This window comes from Lynx rufus, unplaced genomic scaffold, assembly GCF_022079265.1.
Source record: "Lynx rufus isolate CCGP_SWC_20201006 ecotype Redwood Valley unplaced genomic scaffold, mLynRuf1.p SCAF_6, whole genome shotgun sequence".
NCBI classification, from domain to species: Eukaryota; Metazoa; Chordata; class Mammalia; order Carnivora; family Felidae; genus Lynx; species Lynx rufus.
In genome coordinates this window covers 35,723,756-35,746,509 of record NW_025814878.1, presented here as the reverse complement: position 1 = coordinate 35,746,509, position 22,754 = coordinate 35,723,756, and the positions used below count along the sequence as shown (strand labels likewise).

The 22,754-nt window shown below is 35.3% G+C and overlaps 2 protein-coding genes across 3 annotated transcripts in view; one reads left to right on the top strand and one right to left on the bottom strand.

Annotated features, from left to right (window-relative positions):
• The window catches only part of HSF2 (heat shock transcription factor 2), a 35,900-nt gene extending 22,454 nt beyond the window's left edge, over nt 1-13,446 (top strand). Inside the window, exons 7-13 of one of the 2 annotated variants that reach the window (XM_047102651.1) lie at nt 897-984; nt 2,760-2,908; nt 3,319-3,558; nt 3,848-3,953; nt 8,855-8,908; nt 11,893-11,977; nt 12,438-13,446. In XM_047102651.1, the coding sequence (XP_046958607.1) occupies nt 897-984; nt 2,760-2,908; nt 3,319-3,558; nt 3,848-3,953; nt 8,855-8,908; nt 11,893-11,977; nt 12,438-12,730 (1,015 nt within the window). In that variant the 3' untranslated portion in view covers nt 12,731-13,446. The remainder of the gene's footprint in view (nt 1-896; nt 985-2,759; nt 2,909-3,318; nt 3,559-3,847; nt 3,954-8,854; nt 8,909-11,892; nt 11,978-12,437) is intronic. The other variant, XM_047102652.1, reaches the window with a different exon arrangement.
• Nucleotides 13,447-17,877: 4,431 nt separating this feature from the next.
• Nucleotides 17,878-22,754, bottom strand: part of SERINC1 (serine incorporator 1) — a 36,407-nt gene continuing 31,530 nt past the window's right edge. Inside the window, exons 8-10 of the mRNA XM_047101221.1 lie at nt 21,432-21,576; nt 21,087-21,317; nt 17,878-19,440 (exon numbers count right to left, since the gene is read on the bottom strand). Of these exons, the coding sequence (XP_046957177.1) occupies nt 19,305-19,440; nt 21,087-21,317; nt 21,432-21,576 (512 nt within the window). The 3' untranslated portion in view covers nt 17,878-19,304. The remainder of the gene's footprint in view (nt 19,441-21,086; nt 21,318-21,431; nt 21,577-22,754) is intronic.

The following is a 22,754-nucleotide window of genomic DNA, read 5'->3' as shown; positions in this document are numbered from 1 at the left end:
TTTATTCACATTAGCAGTTTAATGTATCATTAGATGGCCTGAATGAGGGAAATTTAAAAAACAGGTAATATATTGAAAAAAAATAAAAAAATTTTTACTTGATCTCTCTTATCTTTAATTCACTAATAAGGGATTTAAAAACCTATATATTGAATGTAGCTTGTGATATCTATAAATGTTAGTAACTGCCGTTATTACCACTAAAGCTTAAGGATAATGGATAAAGGAATAGTTGGAAAGCAGATAAAGATCTTGTAAGGCCATATTTTAGCAAAGCTTGTTTATGTTTACAACTTAGGCTGTGGCCTTAACTCTGCTTCCACAAACTAGTTCTCATATTACCTATTTGTTTTTTTACTATGTAAGTACAGTTCATAAAGAGTTATTCAGTCAGCAGTGAAGTATATCCAGAGAGACTAGTTTATTATATTTATTTTAAGAAAAATAGTCCAAAAGAATGGTGAAATAAAAGTCCTAAACACAGTCATCCTCTATTTCTATTCCTAAGATGTGACCATTTTCTTTAAAGAATTTTTTTTAAATGTTTATTTATTTTTGAGAGAGAGAGAGAGAGACAGAGTGTGTGCAGGGGAGGGGCAGAGAGAGAAGGAGACCCAGAATCTGAAGCAGGCTCCAGGCTCCGAGCTGTCAGCACAGCACCCTACGTGGGGCTCAAACTCATGAACTGCGAGGTCATGACCTGAGCCAAAGTTGGATGCTTAAGAGACTGAGCCACCCAGGCACCCCAGATGTGACCGTTTTAAGAGTTCATTGTGTATGATTAACAAATCTCTTATTAAAGTGTGTATGTTCATGTGAGGGTAAATTATTAGAAGAATTTAAATTTCATGTTATGTTTGCTTCACTGAATTTCATGAATATCTTCTGATTTTCAGGCCTCTACTTCTAAATACTAATGGAGCCCAAAAGAAGAACCTGTTTCAACATATAGTCAAAGAACCAGCTGATAATCACCATCATAAAGTAATTTTTTGGTTAAATTCTACTTTATATTTGTTATTTCAAGCCAAGTTTTATTGTAGCAGTATTTCATTCAGAGTTTAGTGAATAATCTGTGTGCTTATCCTCCAGCTTATTAAATCATGACATTTTTAATTTTTTGCTTTAGATTTTAAGAAATAAACCATTGTAAATATAGTTGTCTCGTTTGCCTGGTCCCAGGTTTGTTTTTCACCTTTTCTTCAGGCTCTCCTAGATAATCACTGTCTTGAATTAGAATTTATCATCACCTTGGTCATTATATGTGTGACTTCTTGAACAATATTTGGTATTATTTTGCATGTATCTAAATTTTATATAAATTACATATAATTTTGCACATATTTTTTTGCGTTGTAACTTTTTTCACTTGGTTTTTCTTTTGGAGATTTATTAAATATTTAGTTAATCTCAACTATTATATTAATTGAATATTATATAATGTAATTATGCATTCATCCATTGGTTATTTTAAGTTTCCAGTTTTTATTATAAATTGCATAGACTAGACCTTTTAGTCTAGCAATTTCAAAACGTGTTTCTGTTTACCTTTATCTTTGTCATGGGTTCTCTGGATCATTTGTCGTTTGTCAAACTTACATCCATTGGCAAATCAGTCTAGCTCAGAGTCTGGACTTTTTTTTAATATCTGATTTTCATTGTTACTTTCAAATCTTGGAATTCTAAATACTGCTTCAGATTTATTAATGTACCAAGATTTTTTTCTTGAGCAAACCATAATTAACATCTGGTTCTTCCCACCACTGTTTCTAAATAAATAAACCTAACTGTTGTGTTTTTAGAATTAAAGACTCAACGTAATGGATGACGATTTAAAAAAAAAATTTTTTTTTAATGTTCATTTTTGAGAGAGGGAAAGAGACAGCTTGAGTGGGGGAAGGGCAGAGAGAGAGGGGGACACAGAATCTGAAGCAGGCTCCAGGCTCTGAACTGTCAGTGCAGAGCCCAGTGCGGGGCTCGAACTCACAGGCCGTGAGATCATGACCTGAGCTGAAGTTGGACACTTAACTGACTGAGCCACCCAGGCGCCCCTGGATGACGATTTTTTAATTTACCTAGATTTACATATTTTTAAGTACTTTACATCTTTTGCCTCTGATTTATCTACTGTTAAAATTTACAGATTTTTGCGTATGATAATGACTTTAGTTTGCTTTAGAGAACTGAATGTATTTTTATTAAGTACCTATGATCTGAATATATCTGTAGCTGAATAAAAAAATTGTTGCTGAAAACAGGCTGACATTTAACTGTGGAATAGCTGAAATGTTTTTTTTTTTTCCTATTAATGAAAGCATTTAATAAGAATAAACCATATGTCAAATAGAGTAGCTGATAAAATAATCCTCATCAGCACAGTGGTCATCTGGTTATGCTTGAAATTCCTGGTGAAGTCTTAGGACTTTTTTTTTAACCCTTTGGATATAAAAAAATACTGTAAAATTTGAAGATCTTTCCATAGAATCATTCGGAGGCATGTCACCTTCAAGAATTCTTACAGTAAAAGAAATAGTTAAGTAGATGAAGTAACACACTTCATACCTCTGTGAATTGGTGCTAATAACAATTAGTATATAAGTCCCATCAGGGCAGACAGCATAACTGTTTTGCTTACCATTGTGTATCCTCAATGTTTAGTAAATAATGGGTGTCTAGTTAGCACTTTTTAAATAGTATGCTGTTCGGTAGTCAGTATAATTTCAAATTTTGATATATATTGTCTCCGTGATTTTTTTCAGGTTCCACATAGTAGGACTGAAGGTTTAAAGCCAAGGGAGCGGATTTCAGATGACATTATTATTTATGATGTAACTGATGATAATGCAGATGAAGAAAATATCCCTGTTATTCCAGAAACTAATGAGGATGTTATATCTGATCCCTCCAAGTAAGGAGATTATGAAGTAAAATTTGTGAAAATATTGGTTACTTTTCTTATCAGAAAGCTAAATTCAAAACCACTTTATTCTGTGAAAAACTATTGTCTGACTCATATCTGGATTATTAAACCGAAAAAGCCAAATTATTTAACCACATACTATCCTCTCAGCAAAGACTCCCAACAAAAAGTAATGAGAATTCTCATTTTTTAATTGTGGAGTTAAATGTCTTTAATTGATCCTTTGTGGTTTTGTATCATATGATAAATCAATATTTGTGATTATGCTACTCACTCAAGAAACTTAAGCCTTTTGATACATGTTTTGGAGAGAAAGTTTTCATGAAGAATGAATGGACAGATGGATTTGTTGAATTTGTTTGAAAATGTGATTGGTTCTTTCTTACATCCTGATATAGCTGTAGCCAGTACCCTGATATTGTCATTGTTGAAGATGACAATGAAGATGAGTATGCACCTGTCATTCAGAGTGGAGATCAGAATGAACCAGCTAGAGAATCCCTAAGTTCAGGCAGTGATGGCACCAGCCCTCTCATGTCTAGTGCTGTCCAGCTAAATGGCTCATCTAGTCTGACCACAGAAGATCCTGTGACCATGATGGATTCCATTTTAAATGATAACATCAATCTTTTGGGAAAGTAAGTGTTAACCTCTAGATGTTGTATGAGCCTATTTGCTTTCATTGTTTACTTCACATGTTCTGTTTCTCTTTTGGCGATCTTTCTTTCACATTATGAACCCATATAATCTATCTTGTTTTGGCCATGGCTGAGCTCTGCAAATGTTATTTTGAAAGGATTTAATCATCCCAAGAGTGTCTTGGGATTTTCTTGGCAGTTCTGTAATGAGGCACCCCTGTAATGTAATTTAATGTGAAACAAGGAAATCTAATATTTGATATATTTTTTAATCTTTTTTTTCCCTTAGGGTTGAGCTGTTGGATTATCTTGACAGTATTGATTGCAGCTTAGAGGACTTCCAAGCCATGCTATCAGGAAGACAGTTTAGCATAGACCCAGATCTCCTGGTTGATGTAGGTACTTTGAAAAATCTTTGCTGTAATGGAAGTTTGTGTATTTATGTGTATGGTGTTAAAATAATACATCATTTTCTTGTATTCTACACTGTCTTTGCATTTTCTTTTTTAAATGAATGATTTTGTTAATCAGAAACAATAAACAGATGGATTCAGGATGATGAAGGAGGGTGATCAGCAATTACTACACATTTCTGAGTAACAGTTCAATTAATCCTCCTATAACAATGTATCAGCTTTGTTCAACGGTACTACTAAGTCCAGGTCTTCTCTAGACTTGCCGTGTTTTGTTTTGCTCTAGAACAAATTGTCACTGAAGAGAAATGGGTGGATATTTAGTCATAGAATTACTCAGCCAGGAAACAGTATGGAGATACTTCTTAATACTTTGGGAATTAGTATTTTCCACTGAAGTGAATGATATTTTATTATATTTGCTATAGTTTTTAAAATTTTTATGCCCCAAGTCCTAAGGTTATCCTGCAATCCCCACCACCTTCTACATGAACTGACTCCAGTGTTGTCTGGACTGTGAATCCTTATCTACCATTTCTGGCATTAACTAACTACCTTTCTTCCCTCTTGCTCCTACCATTCCTCTCTCTCTTACATGGCTTGGTTCCATCCAGATGAATATTGTTCTCTTCCTTATTTTTGTTTTCTGTTGTGAATATGTTTCTCTATCCTAAAAAGTTTGTTGCTTGCTTATTTATTTATTTATTTATTTATTTTGTATTTTTTGCCTTAAAATGCAGCTTCTCTCCATCAAGATATTTTTCAGTCTTGTCCTTTTAAGGGCTTCTCAGTGAGGCTAAAAGGAATTAATTCTTTCTTATTTTTCAGTCTTATTAATTCAGCACCTTACTCTTCTGCTTCTCATCAGGTTTTGTCAATATCCATGATTTGATTATCCTTTCCGAATCATCAGTATATCACAGGATGGATTTCTCTTTCTTTGAAGATTTCCTTCCCATACTGATCTGTGTTACCATCTTACATGAATTCAACATCCATGTTAATGACCTATTTTAATTTGTTAATAGTAATTTGACAGCTCTTTATTCAGTTTGTCTTTGTCCCCACTCTAATCCAAGGACCTTTTTAGAATGTCCCTTAGAGCATAAGAAAATAAAATCTCATTATTCTGTCCCTCTACAAATACTTGCAATCTTCAATTAGATTATTGTTTTTTTTTTTAATTTTTTTTAGCATTTATTTATTTTTGAGAGACAGGGCATGAGCAGGGGAGGAGCAGAGAGAGAGGGAGACACAATCCAAAGTAGGCTTCAGGGTCTGAGCTGTCACACAGAGCCAGACACAGGGCTCGAACTCACAAACCGTGAGATCATGACCTGAGCCAAAGTCAGATACTTAACCAACTGAGCCACCCAGGTGCCCCTACAATTAGATTATTTTAATTTAACCTTGGAACACTTACCACATTTGTCCTCAAGACCTCGTCTGGCCAACTGTTCCTATTCATAGAGGATAATCTCATGCCCTCGTCCTCTCATAAGCTGTGGAATCTCATCTTTTTTCTTCATAAAGGAAGTGCTTTCTTTCTCTTTAAAGCCTATTTGTATACCTGCCCTCTGCCTCTGTTTTTCTAGCTCTGCCCTTGATCTTTCCCATCTCTCTTCAGTAGGTTCAGATCTTCTGCGTCTTAAACATTTTGATGTGTTGCTCTGTTCATTTACCATTCTACTTCTCTAATTCTTTCACTACAGAGTTTTAGAAATGAATGGCTGGTGGTATTTGGTACTTCTTTTTTTACTCTGTATTTCTTTTGAAACCCCGTATTGTCTTGCTTATTTACTCTAAGCCTGTGCTTCCTTGGTTTATCCGTAATGAGTGGCTTTTTTTTTTTTTTTTTTTTTTTTAAATCAGGCCATTGGGGGAGTAGGTTTGTTTTGAATCAGATGGATTTGGGTTTCATTTAGCTTATGTCACTTAGTAGCTATGGTATTAACCTTGGGAAAGCTCACCTCTCTTGCCCAGTTTCCCCATCTGTTAAATGTGGCTAATGCCTAACACGAAGAACTCTTTTGGGGATTATAAATAATTAATCACATTAACACTAGTGATTTTTGACAATGGAACTTTTTCTGTTGATTTTAGAGGCACTGGATTTTTTTTTTTCTCTTTGTCTTCCTAGCTATTCTCTGGTTACTCAAAGAGCTTTTCTTTTCCCTATTGTTTTCTAGTGAGTATTCCCCAAGGTACCATTCTTTTATCTTTTTATTTGTTCTATGTCTCTTCTTTTTCTATCCTTTCTCTGTGAAGGGATTATGGCTTATGAGATTGCTCTCAAATTTATACCTCAAGTTCTTAATATTTTTTTAAAGTAAACTGCTTGAATTCTAATTCCATGCCTTTGAAATCATCAGTTAAGATCTTGCCTTAGATTATTTGTGTTTAATACCAAACTTTTCTTTGTTCTCCAAACTAGCTACACTTCTCAGCTTTCTTTTTTTTTTTTTTTTAATTTCTTAATGTTTATGTATGATTTTGAGAGAGAGAGACAGAGCATGAGCATGGAGGGGCAGAGAGAGAGGGAGACACAGAATCTGAAGCAGGCTCCAGGCTCTGAGCTGTCAGCACAGAGCGTGATGCCAGCTCGAACTCACGGACTGTGAGATCATGACCTGAGCCAAAGTCGGATGCTTAACTGACTGAGCTACCCAGGTGCCCCCAGCTTTATTTTCTATGGTGGTATCAGACTTCTCTTTACTCATCCAGGAATGGTAATCACTGAGTCATCTTGGTTTCCTTACCTCTGTCTTATTGTTCACCAGGTCCTCAAGTATTTTCAAAAATAGCACTCAAAAATCATCCCTACTTTCTATTTCTACTGTTGCCTCTCTCATCCAAGACTTTCATTGTTTCCTCCTTGAATCTCATGCTGTATTATAAAAATCCACCCATAGGTTGCCTTGTTTTCTGAGGTGGCAGAGATGGTAAGGACATGAATAGATATGCTGAGGAACTCAGGTTCTCTGCAGAGTTCAGTTCTGAGTGGCCCAGTGTGGAGTGTCAGCAAGAGAGGCCTGGAATTAGGATTCAACCAGCTGTGTCACCGCTCCTCCTACATGATTTACTTTTTTCTGCTTCACACTGTGCATCTGCTGGGGATACATGAAGGTATCCCTGATTTAAAATTTTTTTTCAACGTTTATTTATTTTTGGGACAGAGAGAGACAGAGCATGAACGGGGGAGGGGCAGAGAGAGAGGGAGACACAGAATCGGAAACAGGCTCCAGGCTCCGAGCCATCAGCCCAGAGCCCGACGCGGGGCTCGAACTCACGGACCGCGAGATCGTGACCTGGCTGAAGTCGGACGCTTAACCGACTGCGCCACCCAGGCGCCCCGGTATCCCTGATTTAATGGGTGAGTAGGGCAAAGGAGTGAGGAGCTTATACTCTCAGATGCCACTCTCAATAGGGACAAAATCTGTTCAATCTCAGAGGCAGTGACAAGCTGAACTTGGCAGAGATTTGCAGTTATTTACAGTTATCTACTCTTAAGGATCCGAGTCTCATCCTTTTCATGGATCAGTAGGTAGTAAGAAAGGGGAAAAGTTAACAAAAGGAAGAACTGGGGACATTTTTAGGGCTATCATGAATGTGGAACTTAAGGAGAGGAATCACTGTCTAGAGAGGGTGGAGGAGGGATCTATCTGCAGTCTCTATGCATTTCAGTTTATCCTTTGAACCGTTGGTGTGTTCATTCTCCAAAAATGCTTTAATCACTGTGTGTCATTTCTGAGGCCTTTTCCAAGGCTATTATTGCTGACAGAATGTGGTCTTTTCCACTGACTGGCCTTGTTCTACTTTTTGAACTTAATACATACAACTTACTGTTCAACTCAGAACTTCTGTGTTATTTGGACTGGTCATCTTTTCTATTTCTAGAACTTACCCCACAGCCATTCCTTCTTCTCTATTATTGCTAATCTGTAACAGTTTATTCTTCCCTCCATTCTCTTCTTTCCAAATCCTAACTATTCTTCAGGGACTGATATGTGTTGGATAGCGTCATAAAGACTTTTTGTTTCATCTTGCATGTGTGTGTCTGCGCATGAGTGTGCTCACATGTGATTTTCTCCTTTCTCTTTTTAGTACTTTTGATCCCCAGTATCCATTACTATTATTATACTGAATTAAATCTGATCATATGTTGCTGTTTGATATTGTTCTTGTCTTTTAGATTGTAAGCTCCCAGAGAGCAGGAATAGTGTCTTCATTGTGTATTCTTCATGATGTCAGTTATTTCATAGATGCTCAATAAATCCTTGTGGAATGAATGACTTTGAAGCTTATGACTTAAAAGCTTTGTCTGTAAACTGGCTGGATTGAGGAGTGCAGTAAGCAGTGGTCTTAGCATTTACATCTTCTGTTACTAGGTGAGGTGAAAAGAACCGACAAGGAGGTATGCCATTTGGTCAGAGGGCTGCATTTGAGGCGTAATTTAGGAGGCACTGTCATAGAGCAGATTCTATAAATTTCTCACATAATTAGCTGGTAGCCAGTAAAGGCTTACTGTCTGGGCAAGGAACTCAGTCCTGGGTGCCAGTTAAAGCCAAAAGCATTTAGAAAGAAAATAATAAAGGAGATGGAGGAGGGGAAAGTGGGGCAAACCACCATTTGTCTTTAAGTGATTTACTCCACTGTTTTATGGAGAAATTCTTAAAACATCTTGCATGGGCTAGCTTGCTCTGCTTTTGTATGTTTTTCCTTCTGCTTTCCTGCTTTTCTCTTTCATACTTGTTTTACTGTATGAAAACTTCTTAGTGCAGGAGCTACATCTCTTCACCCAACGTGGCTGTATAGAAATTTTGAACACACAGTTCTTTTTAAATATTTTTTAAACTTATCATCTTTCTTGTTTGGTCTTTCAGCTTTTCACTAGTTCTGTGCAGATGAATCCCACAGATTACATCAATAATACAAAAGTAAGTTTTAATTCATGTTGCTCAGGACCCTTAGCTGTAAGAATCTGAAAAGAAAAAGTCCTAGTAAGTAGAGAGCAATATCACTCCCAGTTACAAAAAACTCATTTTATATTCTTACCCTAATATGTGTGAACAAGATAGTAAAATTTTAGATGAAAAAATAGCTTTTGGTTATGGGGTGAGTCATTGCCCAATTCTTCAGGCACTTGTGTGATAAACTACCAATATGAAGTCAGCCCTCAAGGTACTGGGAGATCAACTGAACTTGGCATGTTCAGGTGTATCACTGAAATAAATAATTAAAATATTTTTTTATGTTTTATGTGCTTCAGTTTACATTCTTATTCCTTCTATGAATAGCTTCTCAGCAATTTTTATTGAAAATTTACTGGTACTGATATTTTTAAATAAGTTCCTTCTTTTTATTAGCATGCAGTAAAAGCTCAGGGATTTGAACTAATTTGTACTAATTGTACGTAAGGAAAGTTAAACAATGAAGTGTGGATTTTGGACTATTTTTTTTTTTAAGTAATGGTTTTTGTTATTAGACTTATAGGAACTCCAGTTGGGATTAGCAGATGTTACCTGAAATTCTTCAGAACTTGTTTTTAATGAGTAATAAGGACAATTTGAAGTTGTTAAGAGCAGATGATTAGAATCATTCTTTTACTTTGTTTATAGCTTATTGTCTTAAATAGGTATATACTCTATTTATCTTGTTTTTTACCAAATTCTCCAGTCCCATTTTTTACTGAATACAAAGGCGTAAATCAGGTCCCCTGAAATTTATATAAATTCTAGATTAGCAGAACCAAAATTTAATTTGATTCTTGTTCCTTGTAATCTAAAAATGAACACATATCAAGTAAATGTAAGTGATTAGAGTCAGAGAGTAGAATTTAAAAAATTTTTTTTGTTTTATTTTATATTTGAAAGAGAGAGACAGAGCACAAGTGGGAGAGGGGCTGATAAGAGGGAGACACAGAATCCGAAGCAGGCTCCAGGCTTCAAGCTGCCAGCACAGAGCCCGATGGTGGGGTTCAAACTCACGAACTGCGAAATCATGACCTGAGCCAAAGTCAGATGCTTAACCAACTGAGCCACCCAGGTGCCCCAGAGAGTAGAATTTTTCTGATTAATGTCATGTGTGAGGATAGCCTGACCAGATTTTCTATGTATTCGAATTATATATTATAGCCTGGGTAACTTAGAGTTGAAAGAATTTGTGAATTTTTGAACTAGAAAGTTGATTATACATGCAGTATTTGGATTTTTATCTGGGGTTGGCATACTTTTGTAAAGGCCATTTGGTAAATATTTTCAGTTTTGCAGGTCATATGTTCTCTGTCACAACTACTCAATACTGTAATTATAGTGCAACAGCAGCATCAGACAATACAGAAAAGAATGAGTGTGGCTATGCTTCAGTAAATTTTTATTTACAAAAACAGGCAGCATGCTGATACGGCATGTGGACCACAGTTTGCCTGGATTTATACTGTAAGGTTCTCTGATCACCTCAACACTGGGTTTCAGTAAATATGATACTGTTAAATGTTAGATCTTAAGGGGGAATGAACCCATATTATGCATTCATTTAGTGAATGTGCTGCACTGTTTATTGATTGCTAGACATTGAGTCATTCTTTCTTCCTGGATTATCCTCTTTATTCCAAAAACAATAGCTTAAATACAGTTCTCAGATATAGCAGTTAAACAGCAAATTGCATACAGCTCTGTAGTACTATAGAAAAATTAGAGAATAACTTTTCATTATAGTTCTACAATCTAATTATTGTTTTCAAATAATTGGCACATTCCCTTGCTCATGACAGGTATTTTATTGACATAGATTACACACTCTTTCCTAATAAATCAGGATACTTGTACTCCTCAGTAGAGCAATCTAAGTGGCCACTACTAATGAACAAGAATTTGCATAGGACTTGAAACCCATTTGTCATCCTGGTTCTCATGTTTTAGAGTAACAACGGCATCCTTGGAAACTACTTTTTAAAAAGTAAAAAACAAAGATGGTATTTTTGCATTACTGTTTATTTGTTGTGATTGCTAAATGAGAAATATTTTTATGTTCCTTTTTCGGAAGGTTTAGTTTTATTATATGTTGGGACCATTCTTATGTCTGAATCCTGGAAACTTGTACTGCTTTATTTTATGATGAATATCAGGAGAATTATAGGAATTAGTATGTTTTTTACACCATATGTACTGAACCAGCATGCAAGTGTCTGGGACTTACAGCTATTCAGGAAAAATTGTGAACCACTGCACCTCAGTTTGAACATCGTGGAAAAGAACATTGAAGAACTAAACAACATTAAAGGTTTAATCCCCCTATACAATCAGATGTGAGGAGAGAAGACAATGGTTGAAAGAAGCAATTTAAATAACAGAAAAGAACTGAAAGAGTCTCAAAAAGGAAATGAAGCAATTTCACCTCAACTTTGAGGCTTCCAGTTATAGAGATCTATAGTTTTTGAGGATATCATCATGTCATCCTGAGCTACTTACTCTAAATATGTTCAGTTATGCTAAATATTCTGTTTGTGAGTGAAATGAGTAATAACATTTTTAATCAAAACTGCTTAAGATGAGTTTGTTTAAAGAATTATCTCTTAATTAGTTTGAAACCAGCCATCTTTGATTCATTCCCTTGACATTCATTCCCTTTGATTCATTTTACCCTTGACAAATTCTGTCTGTTCTGTTGAAATGTCCCCTCTTTTCATACTTACTGTCATTCTAGTTCAGGTTCTTTGTTTCATCCACTTGATGACAGCAATAGTTTTTTTAACCAGTGTTGTTACCTGTTGAGATCTCTTTCTGTAGTTCCTCTTTTCTGGTGCTCCCTGTTCCCATATATTTCAGATAACGTATTCACATACTGTTCTTTATTTTATGCTATATTTTAGGACTATATAAAATATGAAACAAGTATTTTTATATGGTTTTTTCTCTTTTAGTCTGAGAATAAAGGATTAGAAACTACCAAGAACAATGTAGTTCAGCCAGTTTCAGAAGAGGGAAGAAAATCTAAACCCAAAACAGGTAGGTATAAATGTAGTATTAGTTTTTTCCAGATTTTTAAAATTAAAAGTCTTAACATAGAAACTAATAGGAAAGTTTATTTCTGAGTATGGAAAGTCTGGCCATACTTAACAGTTGAACACAGAATGTACTGTTCTCAATTCTGTGCATAATGTATCAAGGTTTCAGCAGATAGAGAAAATTAAATTGGTGAGGTAATAGTTCTTTAAGTCTTTTTTTTTTTTTTAATTTAACTTTAGGACAACTGAAAGAATTCTCATATTGTAATTGTTGAATAAAAGACTTAACCTTTCTGACTAGTACATTTTTAAATTTACTGGCATAAAGTGTCAGATTTCTTGTTTGGATATATAAGGGTAGTTGATTGCATATATGCACATCTGTTTTTATTTTTTCCACCTTCAGCTTGAACTCTGTATAAGCTGGTGATAAAAGAGCATTTTTCTAATCTTTATTATAGATAAGCAGCTTATCCAGTACACTGCCTTTCCACTTCTTGCATTCCTCGATGGGAACCCTGCTTCTACTGTTGAACAGGGGAGTACAGCATCATCAGAAGTTATGTCCTCTGTAGATAAACCCATAGAAGTTGATGAGCTTCTGGATAGCAGCCTAGATCCAGAGCCAACCCAAAGTAAGCTTGTTCGCCTGGAGCCATTGACTGAAGCCGAAGCTAGTGAAGCCACACTGTTTTATTTATGTGAACTTGCTCCTGCACCTCTGGATAGTGATATGCCACTTTTAGATAGTTAAATCCCCAAGAAGTGGACTCTACATGTATATATTCATCAAAATGATGAACTATTTATTTTAAAGTATCATTTGGTACTTTTTTTTGTAAATCGCTTTGTTTTGTTTAATCAGATACTGTGGAATCAAAAGCACCTTTTGCTTTTCTCACACACTCTTGCAAAGCTTTCAGATGTTACTCAGCTACATAGGTACACAAGATTTAATGCACATTGTTGGTATATCTCTAAGTTGGATTCAAATGGCCATTTTTCTCCAGTTATAGTAAATTGGATTTCTTTTTTACATATATACCCATTAACCCCAGTTAAACTTTTTTGTTTGTTTTACTTGTTTGATGCTGTCTGTTTGCATTGAGTGTAAGTCACTAGAACTAATGGTAGAACTCTTAAAGCTTTGTCTGTTCCAGTTACTTTTACTAAATATTTTTCACTTGGCTTATTTTTAAAAACTGGGAACATAAAGTGCCTGTATCTTGTAAAACTTCATTTGTCTCTCTTGTTCAGAGAAGTTCATTCATGTTCAACAGGAAAGGCAAAGTATACTTGAGTGCTTGCTGTCAGATATGGCTCCAGCTTCATATACATAGAAAGAAGGGAATGGGATGGCATCAACCCCATCCATCTCGTTGGACTAGTTTTAAGTAAAAGTTTTCTGATTTGTTTGTGTTTTTTTTGAACCATACTATTTAGTAAAATAAATATAATGAATGTTGCGTACTAGTGTCTGTTATGTGTCTTCTTTAGAGGTGACACCCACATGTAGAAATTTTTCTTTTTTATAGGAAGTAGATAGACTTAAATTGTAAACTGTCTGTTGTCCATTATTGAGTCACACCAAGATCTTTGTGCCTCATCTCAAAAGATAGGCTATTTGCAACAAGGAAGGAATATAAGGTCTCTAAACTTAATGTGTTTTAAAGTTCTTTATTAAATTATACTGGCTTGCTTTCTATATTTCTAATAAAGAACTGAGAGAAGTATGCCTCTCATTGTCCCAAATGAGGTAAGAACATTATCACTGGGTGCCACCCAAAGAAAGGCCTCTAATTTTTGCCCCTAGGGAAGACGAAACAGTTAAGTCACTTTCTCCCTTTAGAACTGTCGTTCAGGAGATTAATGCAAGACCAGGACACCTCTTTTATCAAGTTGAATTCCACCTTCAGGCAGAGGGCTGGAAATAGTGCAATTTGTATCTGAATATTTGATAGGGCCATTTGATTAGGAATTACAAATAATGACCTTCCTCTTGGCCATATTCTGTCGTATCTTGGAATTTCTCTATGTTGTAAAAATTCAAAGGAAAACCTAGCACAGAGATAGGAAACCCTTCCTTAGCAGATCCTAAAATATTTGGCTCTGACAGTGGCATCTTTTGTCCCCAGAAATTTCTGCATAAGCTGTAGAGATCACCTTTGTAGAGGTCGTTAAGGTTGAGAACAAGAATTTAGAGACTGGGAAGGGATACAGCTTTAGAGACTTTTCTTATTCCCTTACCTTCTTTAGTGTGGAATATGATGAAATTTCTTCTCTTTGGGGACATTTTGGAGCTCTAGAAGTATTCTAAAAATCTTGAAAAACTATATATTCTAGCACTTTTTAAGTTGAAATTAAAATTTTTCATCCTTAGTTGGAAGGAATTTAGGGTGTTGTTAATACTACCATTTAAAAATAGTCATTACTGTTTAAAAATGCAATTATGTGCTTTTTAAAATGTATCTAAAGGAATCTAAATACCGCAGTGATTTGATATCCATCATCATCTATTCTACTTCTCCCAAAGAATTTTATCCTATTTTTATCATCTGTGAGAGTCATACATTGAAGATACTGTCACACTTCTCTGTAACAAAATTTGAAATTGTTTCCTGTAACCTTAAGATTCTAAGCATTAAAGAAGTTTGTCTCCAGTTATAAATACAGTTGATCAAAACTGTGTATAAATACATGTGGCAGAGACTGTTAAGTGAGTGCCATTTTCTCGATCATTCAGTTAGATTATTTCCACCTTTGTATACAGGGTGGCTATGGAACTGAGTTCCATATAAATCAGAAGTCATGTAATAGAACTTCAGGTCTGGTCTGTGAAAACCTCCCCTGTGCAATCCTCCTTGCTCTTTTACCCCCCTCCACTAGCCTGATGCAGAGGAGTATGTGGCTTCTGAGTATACATTCAAGGAGGAAGAAATTTGGCTTCCTGAATCACTGCTTAGAAGAAAGCCACCTATCAATCTTGGACACCCATTGTAGACTTCAGGTGAGTGGGGAACAAACTTTATGTTCTGCCTTTGGAACTTTTTTTTCTTTTTGGTTGATCTCTTCTTACTGTCCACTAATAAAACATCCATATTTTGGTGAACTGTTATTAAACATAAGTAAAGTTTTATCAGAAATATATTTTTAGTGGAGTTAACAGGTCTTCATGGGAGGGGGAGTTTTTCCCCAATTTTTTTTTGTATCTGGGGGTGAATATTACTAATATTAAGAGCATAAGTTTTATTCCTTTTTGTTTTCATAGGTATAAAACTCTAAGAAACTTCATTTATAATACAAAAAAGTATGAGAATGGAAGAATTTTGTTGTAGCAGTGTCAATTCTCTGAATTCCTTCAGAATTACATACCAGAACTATTTTATTATGATTTATTAACTCTGGTGACTTTAGATGATCCTTCTATTTCAGTGAAAGCAAAAAAATAGAAACTACCTGAATTGTAAAAGGACCTTTTTTCCCAATGTCCTTCCTTCACACCAATACTTAAAAATTGTGTCTTTATTGGATATTCAAGAGATTTTATCCAAAGTGCCTTGGTAAGATTCAGAATGCGTAAGAGGTACATATTTGTTAAATGTGGAGAGTAATCGCTAAGAGGGATGGGGGATGCCTTGATGTCCTTTTGCATCTTTTCGCACAGATCCAAATTGAGGAAGGAGTAACGTGGAAATTGAAAATCTGGAAAGTGATTCCTCTAAATACTCTCATTTACCAGAGGAAGTCTGTATACTGCCTGTAAAACAATATGAAGACTGTGGTATAAAAGTAGGGCCAGAGGAGACAGCATAGGACTTAGAGCAGCTGAATGTTCCTTTAGGGTGGATCATGGTGTTTTTCATAGGGATGGTATACTCAGGTGATAAGTTTCAGTGTGAAAATAGTCTGCAGACTAGGAAATGGACCTAATGATACTGTGATGAACATATGTAGAATGTTACATTTAAGAATTAGAGCCTAAATGTTCATTTCAAGCACACATGAAATATTTGAGAGTTGGTTGCATATTAGACCATAAAGCAAATCAACAAATTTCATGGAACTGATGTCAGACTAACTACAGTACAAATAAACTAGACCTTTACAGTTTTGAGGAGCACTGGCATAATATTTTGTAGTGACCTTCAATTTGGGATTACCATGCTTCTTCTCATGATTAGACAGAGGTTATGGGTTTGGGAGTAAGAAAGATCAGAGGTGAAGTGCCATTTTCACCACTCATCAGAATATCCTACTGGTTGTTTCTCTGGGAGAACCCTAATATGTTCATTAAAAAAGGAACAAAAGTTCTCTTTATCTTAGAACACAGAAAAATCAAAGGTGGGAGAATAGAACATCTGCTCAGTAAACGGGGATGCTTTCAGAGCTGTCATAGGGCAGTACTAAAAAGTGAACTGGCTTAGTGACAAGTTTAACATAAAGGACTACAAAACAACTGACGTGTGTAAGGTAAGGTCTTTTAAAAATTGATAAATTGAAGCTAATCAAAATTAAGTACTTTTGCTGTGCGAAAGACCCTGTCAAGATGGAAAGACAAAGCTACAGGCTGGGAGAAAGTATTTGCAAACCATGTATCTGATAAAGGATGAGTATTTAGAATATATGAACTCTCAAAACTCAACAAATTAAACTGTCCAATTAGAAAATTGCCAAAAGGCATGAACATTTTACTGAGGACATATACATGGCAAATAAGCACATGAAGAGATACTCAACATCACTAGCCATTTGGGAAAGGCAAGTTAAAACGACAATTGAGAGAACACAATGTTCTTATCATAACGGCTAAAATAGTGACAAAGGCTGGCAAGGATGCAAAGAAAATGAATTGTTCATACATCAGTGGTGTGAATATGAAATGGTACAGTGACTCTGAGTTTGGCAACTTGTAAAATAATCATTTAACCCATCCACCAAGATTTCTCTCTTCATCCCTGGTTCCAAAGACCACGAATTCCCATTTCTTTATTTGCATCATTGAAAGCATGTTAATATAAATGAAATGATCCTTTGTAACCTTTTGAGATTGGCTGTTTTTACCCAGGATACCTCCCTGGAGATCCAGTCGAGTTGTTTTGTATACCAACAGTTTACTCTTGTCTTATAGTTAGTATTCCATGATATGGATGTACCACTGTGTGTTTAAACATTCACCAGTTGAGGGACTTCTGGGTTGTTGTTAGTCTGGGCTATTGCAAATAAAGTGATAAGCATTCAGGTACAGGATTCCTTGTGAACATAAGATTTTTCTGAATAAATGTCCAAGAATTTTATAGGCATTGTCTTGCCCACGATGGGGGATCAGACCATTTCACTAAACCTTGGACTAAATGGAATAGAGTACTCATTTACAATTATATTCTTATTCCCCCCTCCCTCCTTGGTAAGGGACTTTAAGTAGGCTTCAGCCCCACATGGGGGCTTGAACTCATGACCCTGAGCTCAAGACCTGAGCTGAGATCAAGAGATGGACGCTTAAGTGAGGCATCCAGGCGCCCCCCCCGTAAGAGACTTTTTTAAATACCATTTTGTGTCAGCACCAATTTGCAACTTAGGAAAAAGTGCCTACAGGACACAGCAGCTGTAGAATAGGTATCTAATCAATTAAACATATTCTCCAAATTAAACTGGTCCACCCCACTAAAGGTTCTTTAGGAGAACATCACCTTAATTACCTGAGATCCAATTTCAGGTGTCACTTACAGAGGACCAAAAAAGGGTGTGATGTAACTACCACCTTTAAAACAATTCAGTTTTTCAGGACACAAAATGGACAGTTAACCTTCTTGTTTCAGGTTCTTTTATACGCAGGAGGAAAAGTAGGTCTGAGTATTACAGCCACCTAAATTTGGGTTGCTAAAGAATTAATACATCACACACTTTGTCTTGAATTCATTTATTTAGAGATAGAACACAGCCATTCAAAATGATGGAACACAATATCAACACCCAGAATAAAGTTGGGGAATTAAGTTGAATTGTTATATATTTCATTTACATTAATAAATACCTTAAAAGAAGCAAATGTAGATTTTAAGATTCATTAAGACACTAATGATGTGTACAAGTAACTAAGTTTCTAAGTTAACTATCATACTGCTTGATTTTTCAGGTTGAAAGATTATCATAAACTATATATTTTAATTAGATGGCAGCAAATACAAAAGCATTTTAAATATCTTCTGAGCTGTAAAATGTACTGTAAGCAGTTTATATTCTATAGCATTCTGTCATTCTGGCCTCAGTTTATGGGTAGAAGGCAAGCTGGACACCAGCAAATATAAATTATCCACCACTAATGAGGTATAAAATCTATTATGCATGTATTTGAATAGAAGTTATTTTTAAATGCCAAAAAATGCCAGCTATTTTCGGGAAACCTGGGATTTCCCAGCTTGGCCACAGATTAGAAATCTGAGCTTCAGTTTCTTCTTACTTATAAAATGAAGGTTTGGATGAGATTTTATCTAAGTGTCTCCTCAAGCCTAGTATATTGCAGTGTCTTCCTGTCCTATCAAAAGTTTACCACTTTCGATTTTAAAAATGGACGTTCACAGTCATTTTCAACAACTGCCTTCTAACCCATGATTATCATTTAAAAGCTTTGTCTAAATCCTTCAGAGTTCTAACATCTCCAATGAACCTATACTTCTGCATATGTTCATAATAACCAAAACGAAGTTCACTATGTTTGTATGAAAAGCTAACCCTACCCAGGGAAGATTACAGCCTATTTGGGTATTCAATTTAGTAACCCACCACTACCAATCTTTCTCTGAAGGCTCCTGTGTCTCAATCTCCATCATAATCTACAGGGAAAACCTGAAAAGATTATTCAGACAACTGGCATTTAAGTGACTTGCTTACACAATTTTACAATAGCCACGTTCTTTGCAGTCTCTTGTAGGGCAAGGCATCAAACATTTCAAAAGGCAGCCATACATTTCCTTTTATACTTTCTAAAACAGCTTAGATAGCAGAATTTAAAAATCAAACTGTCAAGCAGTTTTATTTTTACTCTTAACTTCACAGGCATAGAACTAAGGATAAACCTAACAATGTCCACTTTTCCTAACTCACCAACAGATTCCTAAATCTCTCCCTTTGTGATTCATTCTAACACATATATCAATGCACATGGCAAGAATATAATGAATAAAATGGCAAGCGATAAAATCTAATTCATGCCAGAACACTGGAGAAGTTACATGGGAAGCACACACATACACAACTTTACAAAAGTTGGGAATACTGTTAATCTCAAACAAGCAATGATCCAAGTGGGACTTTCATGCCATAAGTCCTGTTCAGTCAAAATCACGATTTGTAAGAACAAGTGGTGCCACTAGTGTCCAAACATACAACACAATGCCGATCCAACTAGAAGAGATTTTCACCCAGACTGCTGTCCACTGACTTTTCATCTCACGAGAAGGCTCATACCTAAAATTTAAGAAAAAATTTAAAGGGTTGGATTATCAGCCATCATGCTACTTAGCTTACTTCCTAAGTGTTCTTTGTACACAGTTTGTGATAACAGACATACAACTTCTGGGCTAATCTGCTGCCCTGCTAGCCATACTACATTAATAGCAAATGTGAAGGTAAAATTCAATGTTTCCTTTAAAGGAGGAAAGGACGCAGGCTTCCGAGGTCGCTCTTTTACTGATACTCAGGTGCTCTTTACATACAGTCCCCACTTTCCAAAAGTTTATGTCAGGCCAGTTTGCTTTTACAAAACTACATGAGTAAGGGAAGTGGCTTTTTTCTTAAAGGCAGAAATTCTATTTGGGTTTAAGTAACAAAAACCTATACCAACGTAATCTTTTATAAAAGTGTAGTAGTGTAACACCAACATTGAGAAAATGGGGGGAACCTGTATTTCTGGCTTAGTAGTTCTGAGATACAGAGAAATGGTGTTGTGTAACTTCTGGGTAAGTGAAATGTCCTATCCTGTGTAAAAAATATAATCTGTTCCAAGTGTATATGGGAACCACTCTCCCACTTCAGCCTTCTCAGATTTAAGACACTGGAAAGAAAATACATCTCAAATTTAACTGGTTTTTGTGCAGATGAAACATACCAAAAATATTTTTGATCTAAAGTTTTTTTTTTTTTTTTGATCTAAAGTTTATTTTTTTGATCGAAAGTTTTTTTTAAGATTTTTTAAGTAATCTCTACACCCAATGTGGGGCTCGAACTCAAAACCCCAAGATAGAGTCGCATGCCCCTCTGAGCCTGTCAGGCACCCCGATCTAAATTCTTAACGTTTACTATTATCTGACAGCCAAAGCTGTGAATTATTGAGAACTACATGGATTCTCATCATTTAATATGTTCCTGCAGTGTAGGAATTCTTAAAAATACTTCAATAATAAATACCAGTAAAGACTGCCCTCAAAATGAATAATCTTTTTCCTACATCTTTTTTATTAGTCTTCTTACAAGTTGTAAGGGTACTATGCATTAAAAAGTATTCAAAACAGAACTGCCCAAACCATATAGTTCAACTTGAATCTTAAATGGAATCTTTCAGTAATCATTTTGACAAAATTAGAATTTTTGAAAACAGAAATACTAATAACTACCTTCCTATTACTGGAAAAAGACTTATGTATTATTAAGTGCTAAAAAAGTATACATTACAGCTTTGAAGAGAATCCAATTTTAAAGTAGCCATGTTCTTTGCATTAATCTACATTAATGTATTTCACCTCAATTCTGAGAACTTTAGTGCTTTTAAAGACAGTTTGAACAAAACAGAAAAGGTATCTTCCACTATGTCAGGAATTGGGTTAACAGTATTTAAAAAATTAGGAAAACCATTGTGGTGTATCAACCATCAACATGGTATTTCTGTAAAAAAATGTTAGTAAAAAATCTGAAGCTTTCTATTTTAATCTCATCAAGATATGGAATATTTGTCAATGCCAAAGCAAGGTAGTCTGCATTTCTCATACTGATCTCACTTAGATGTAAATTTTGAAGTACACTGGAGGTTAAAAAGTACTTCATACCATATGTTTTGTGATGGAATCATGAAAAACATCGAAATTTCCACATGCAAAGTTTTCATGAAATGTAATTACCTGTACCAGTTGGTAAGGGTCATCATGATATAGAGTGAAGCCAAGAAAAGCATGAAGTGAAAGAAGGAATAACTGTAAGTAACACCATCCCTTTCATTATCTACAGCTCGGTGAACATCATCTCCATCCTCCAGTGATCCATCACTTCTGGCTCCACCATCTTCTATTAATGTTGATTCATCACTTGTTAGAGTCAATTTATTAACCTGACTATTGTTCGAAGTGCGGATGCTGCATGAAAGACAGTTAAGGAAGAAAGAGAGAAGGAAAAAGGGTGTTTTTTAAAAAATGATTTTTAAATGAAAGGCTAGACTTCTTGTTAAAAAAATGCACAATTTTTCTTACCTTGAATAAAATACACACAATAAAAAGAGGATTAGTCCTATAATTCCTTGAGCATGCCACCACTGGACAGACTGCCCTTCCTTTGGAATAGTGCTTGTTGTATTGTACCCAATTATGCTTAGTAGACTTGGGTTGCAGTTTGTTTCTGTAATGTAAATTAAGGTCGAATTAATGTTAGAACACTATAGAAAGTATTTTTCAGGTCCTAGTTACAGTTGTTTTTCTTCTTTAACTCTTTAAGATAACTGCTATTTATTAATGAGACTTAAATATTACACTGCTAATTTTATAGAGGTGCTTGGAAAAATCAAGTAATTTCATTTTAAACCTCATGTAAGAGCGGAAATATTTTTAAGCTTTCTACTGATCAAGAAACAGGTGAAATTTAGATAACCTTTGCAAAGTATAATAAAACTCTAGTAGAGTTAGGAATAAAAATTCAGATGTTCTAAACTAAAACAGAATGGTTTCTCCTAACATATATTGTAAGAGAACAAGTTACTTTAATGAAATTTATCCACTTGTCAAAATACATTGCTACATAAGCAAGGTAGCTTACACATAAAATTACCAGTTATTAGAATTTTAGCAAATGCTTTTGTGGTAAGTCCAATTAAGTCCTAATGATCTCCTCTGTATTCTTATGTGAAAAAATTAAAGTTTGTGTAGTGTTCACTAAAGTATGCAAAATGTTTTTCACGAAGCCAGATAGGTCAATTACCATCTTATTAATGAAAACAATCGTTAATTAGGGGGGAAAAAACCGATTCTTAGAGCCATTTTAAGAATAATTACTAAAAAATTTTTTCTAACCACTTAAATACCTGAACAAATCTAATCTTTCTCTAATAATAAAGCCTTTCTCTGACTAGTGATAAATTACCTACTAAGCTTATGAGCTTGAAATCAGATTCAGATAACATATTTTATAATTTTCTTTTTAAGTAAAAGAGACCATTTTCTTCCTTTTCAAAATTAGTAACTAATTTCTCACTAACTTGTTTCACGCCAAATGATATTCCATGAGATTAGAAGCCAATATATATCATTTGGGGTGAAACAAGTTAGTCTCGTGGAATGCAATGTAACAGGCCTATAAAGATTCATTAGGGGCACCTGGGTGGCTCAGGTGGCTACGTGTCCAGCTACAGCTCAGGTCATGATCTCACGGCTTGTGGGTTCAAGCCCTGTGTCAGGCTCTGTGCTGACAGCTCAGACCCTGGAGCCTGCTTTGGATTCTGTGTCTCCCTCTCTGCACCTCCCCTGCTCAGACTCTGTCTCTCTCCCTCAAAAACAAGTATTAAAAAAAAATAAGTAAACATT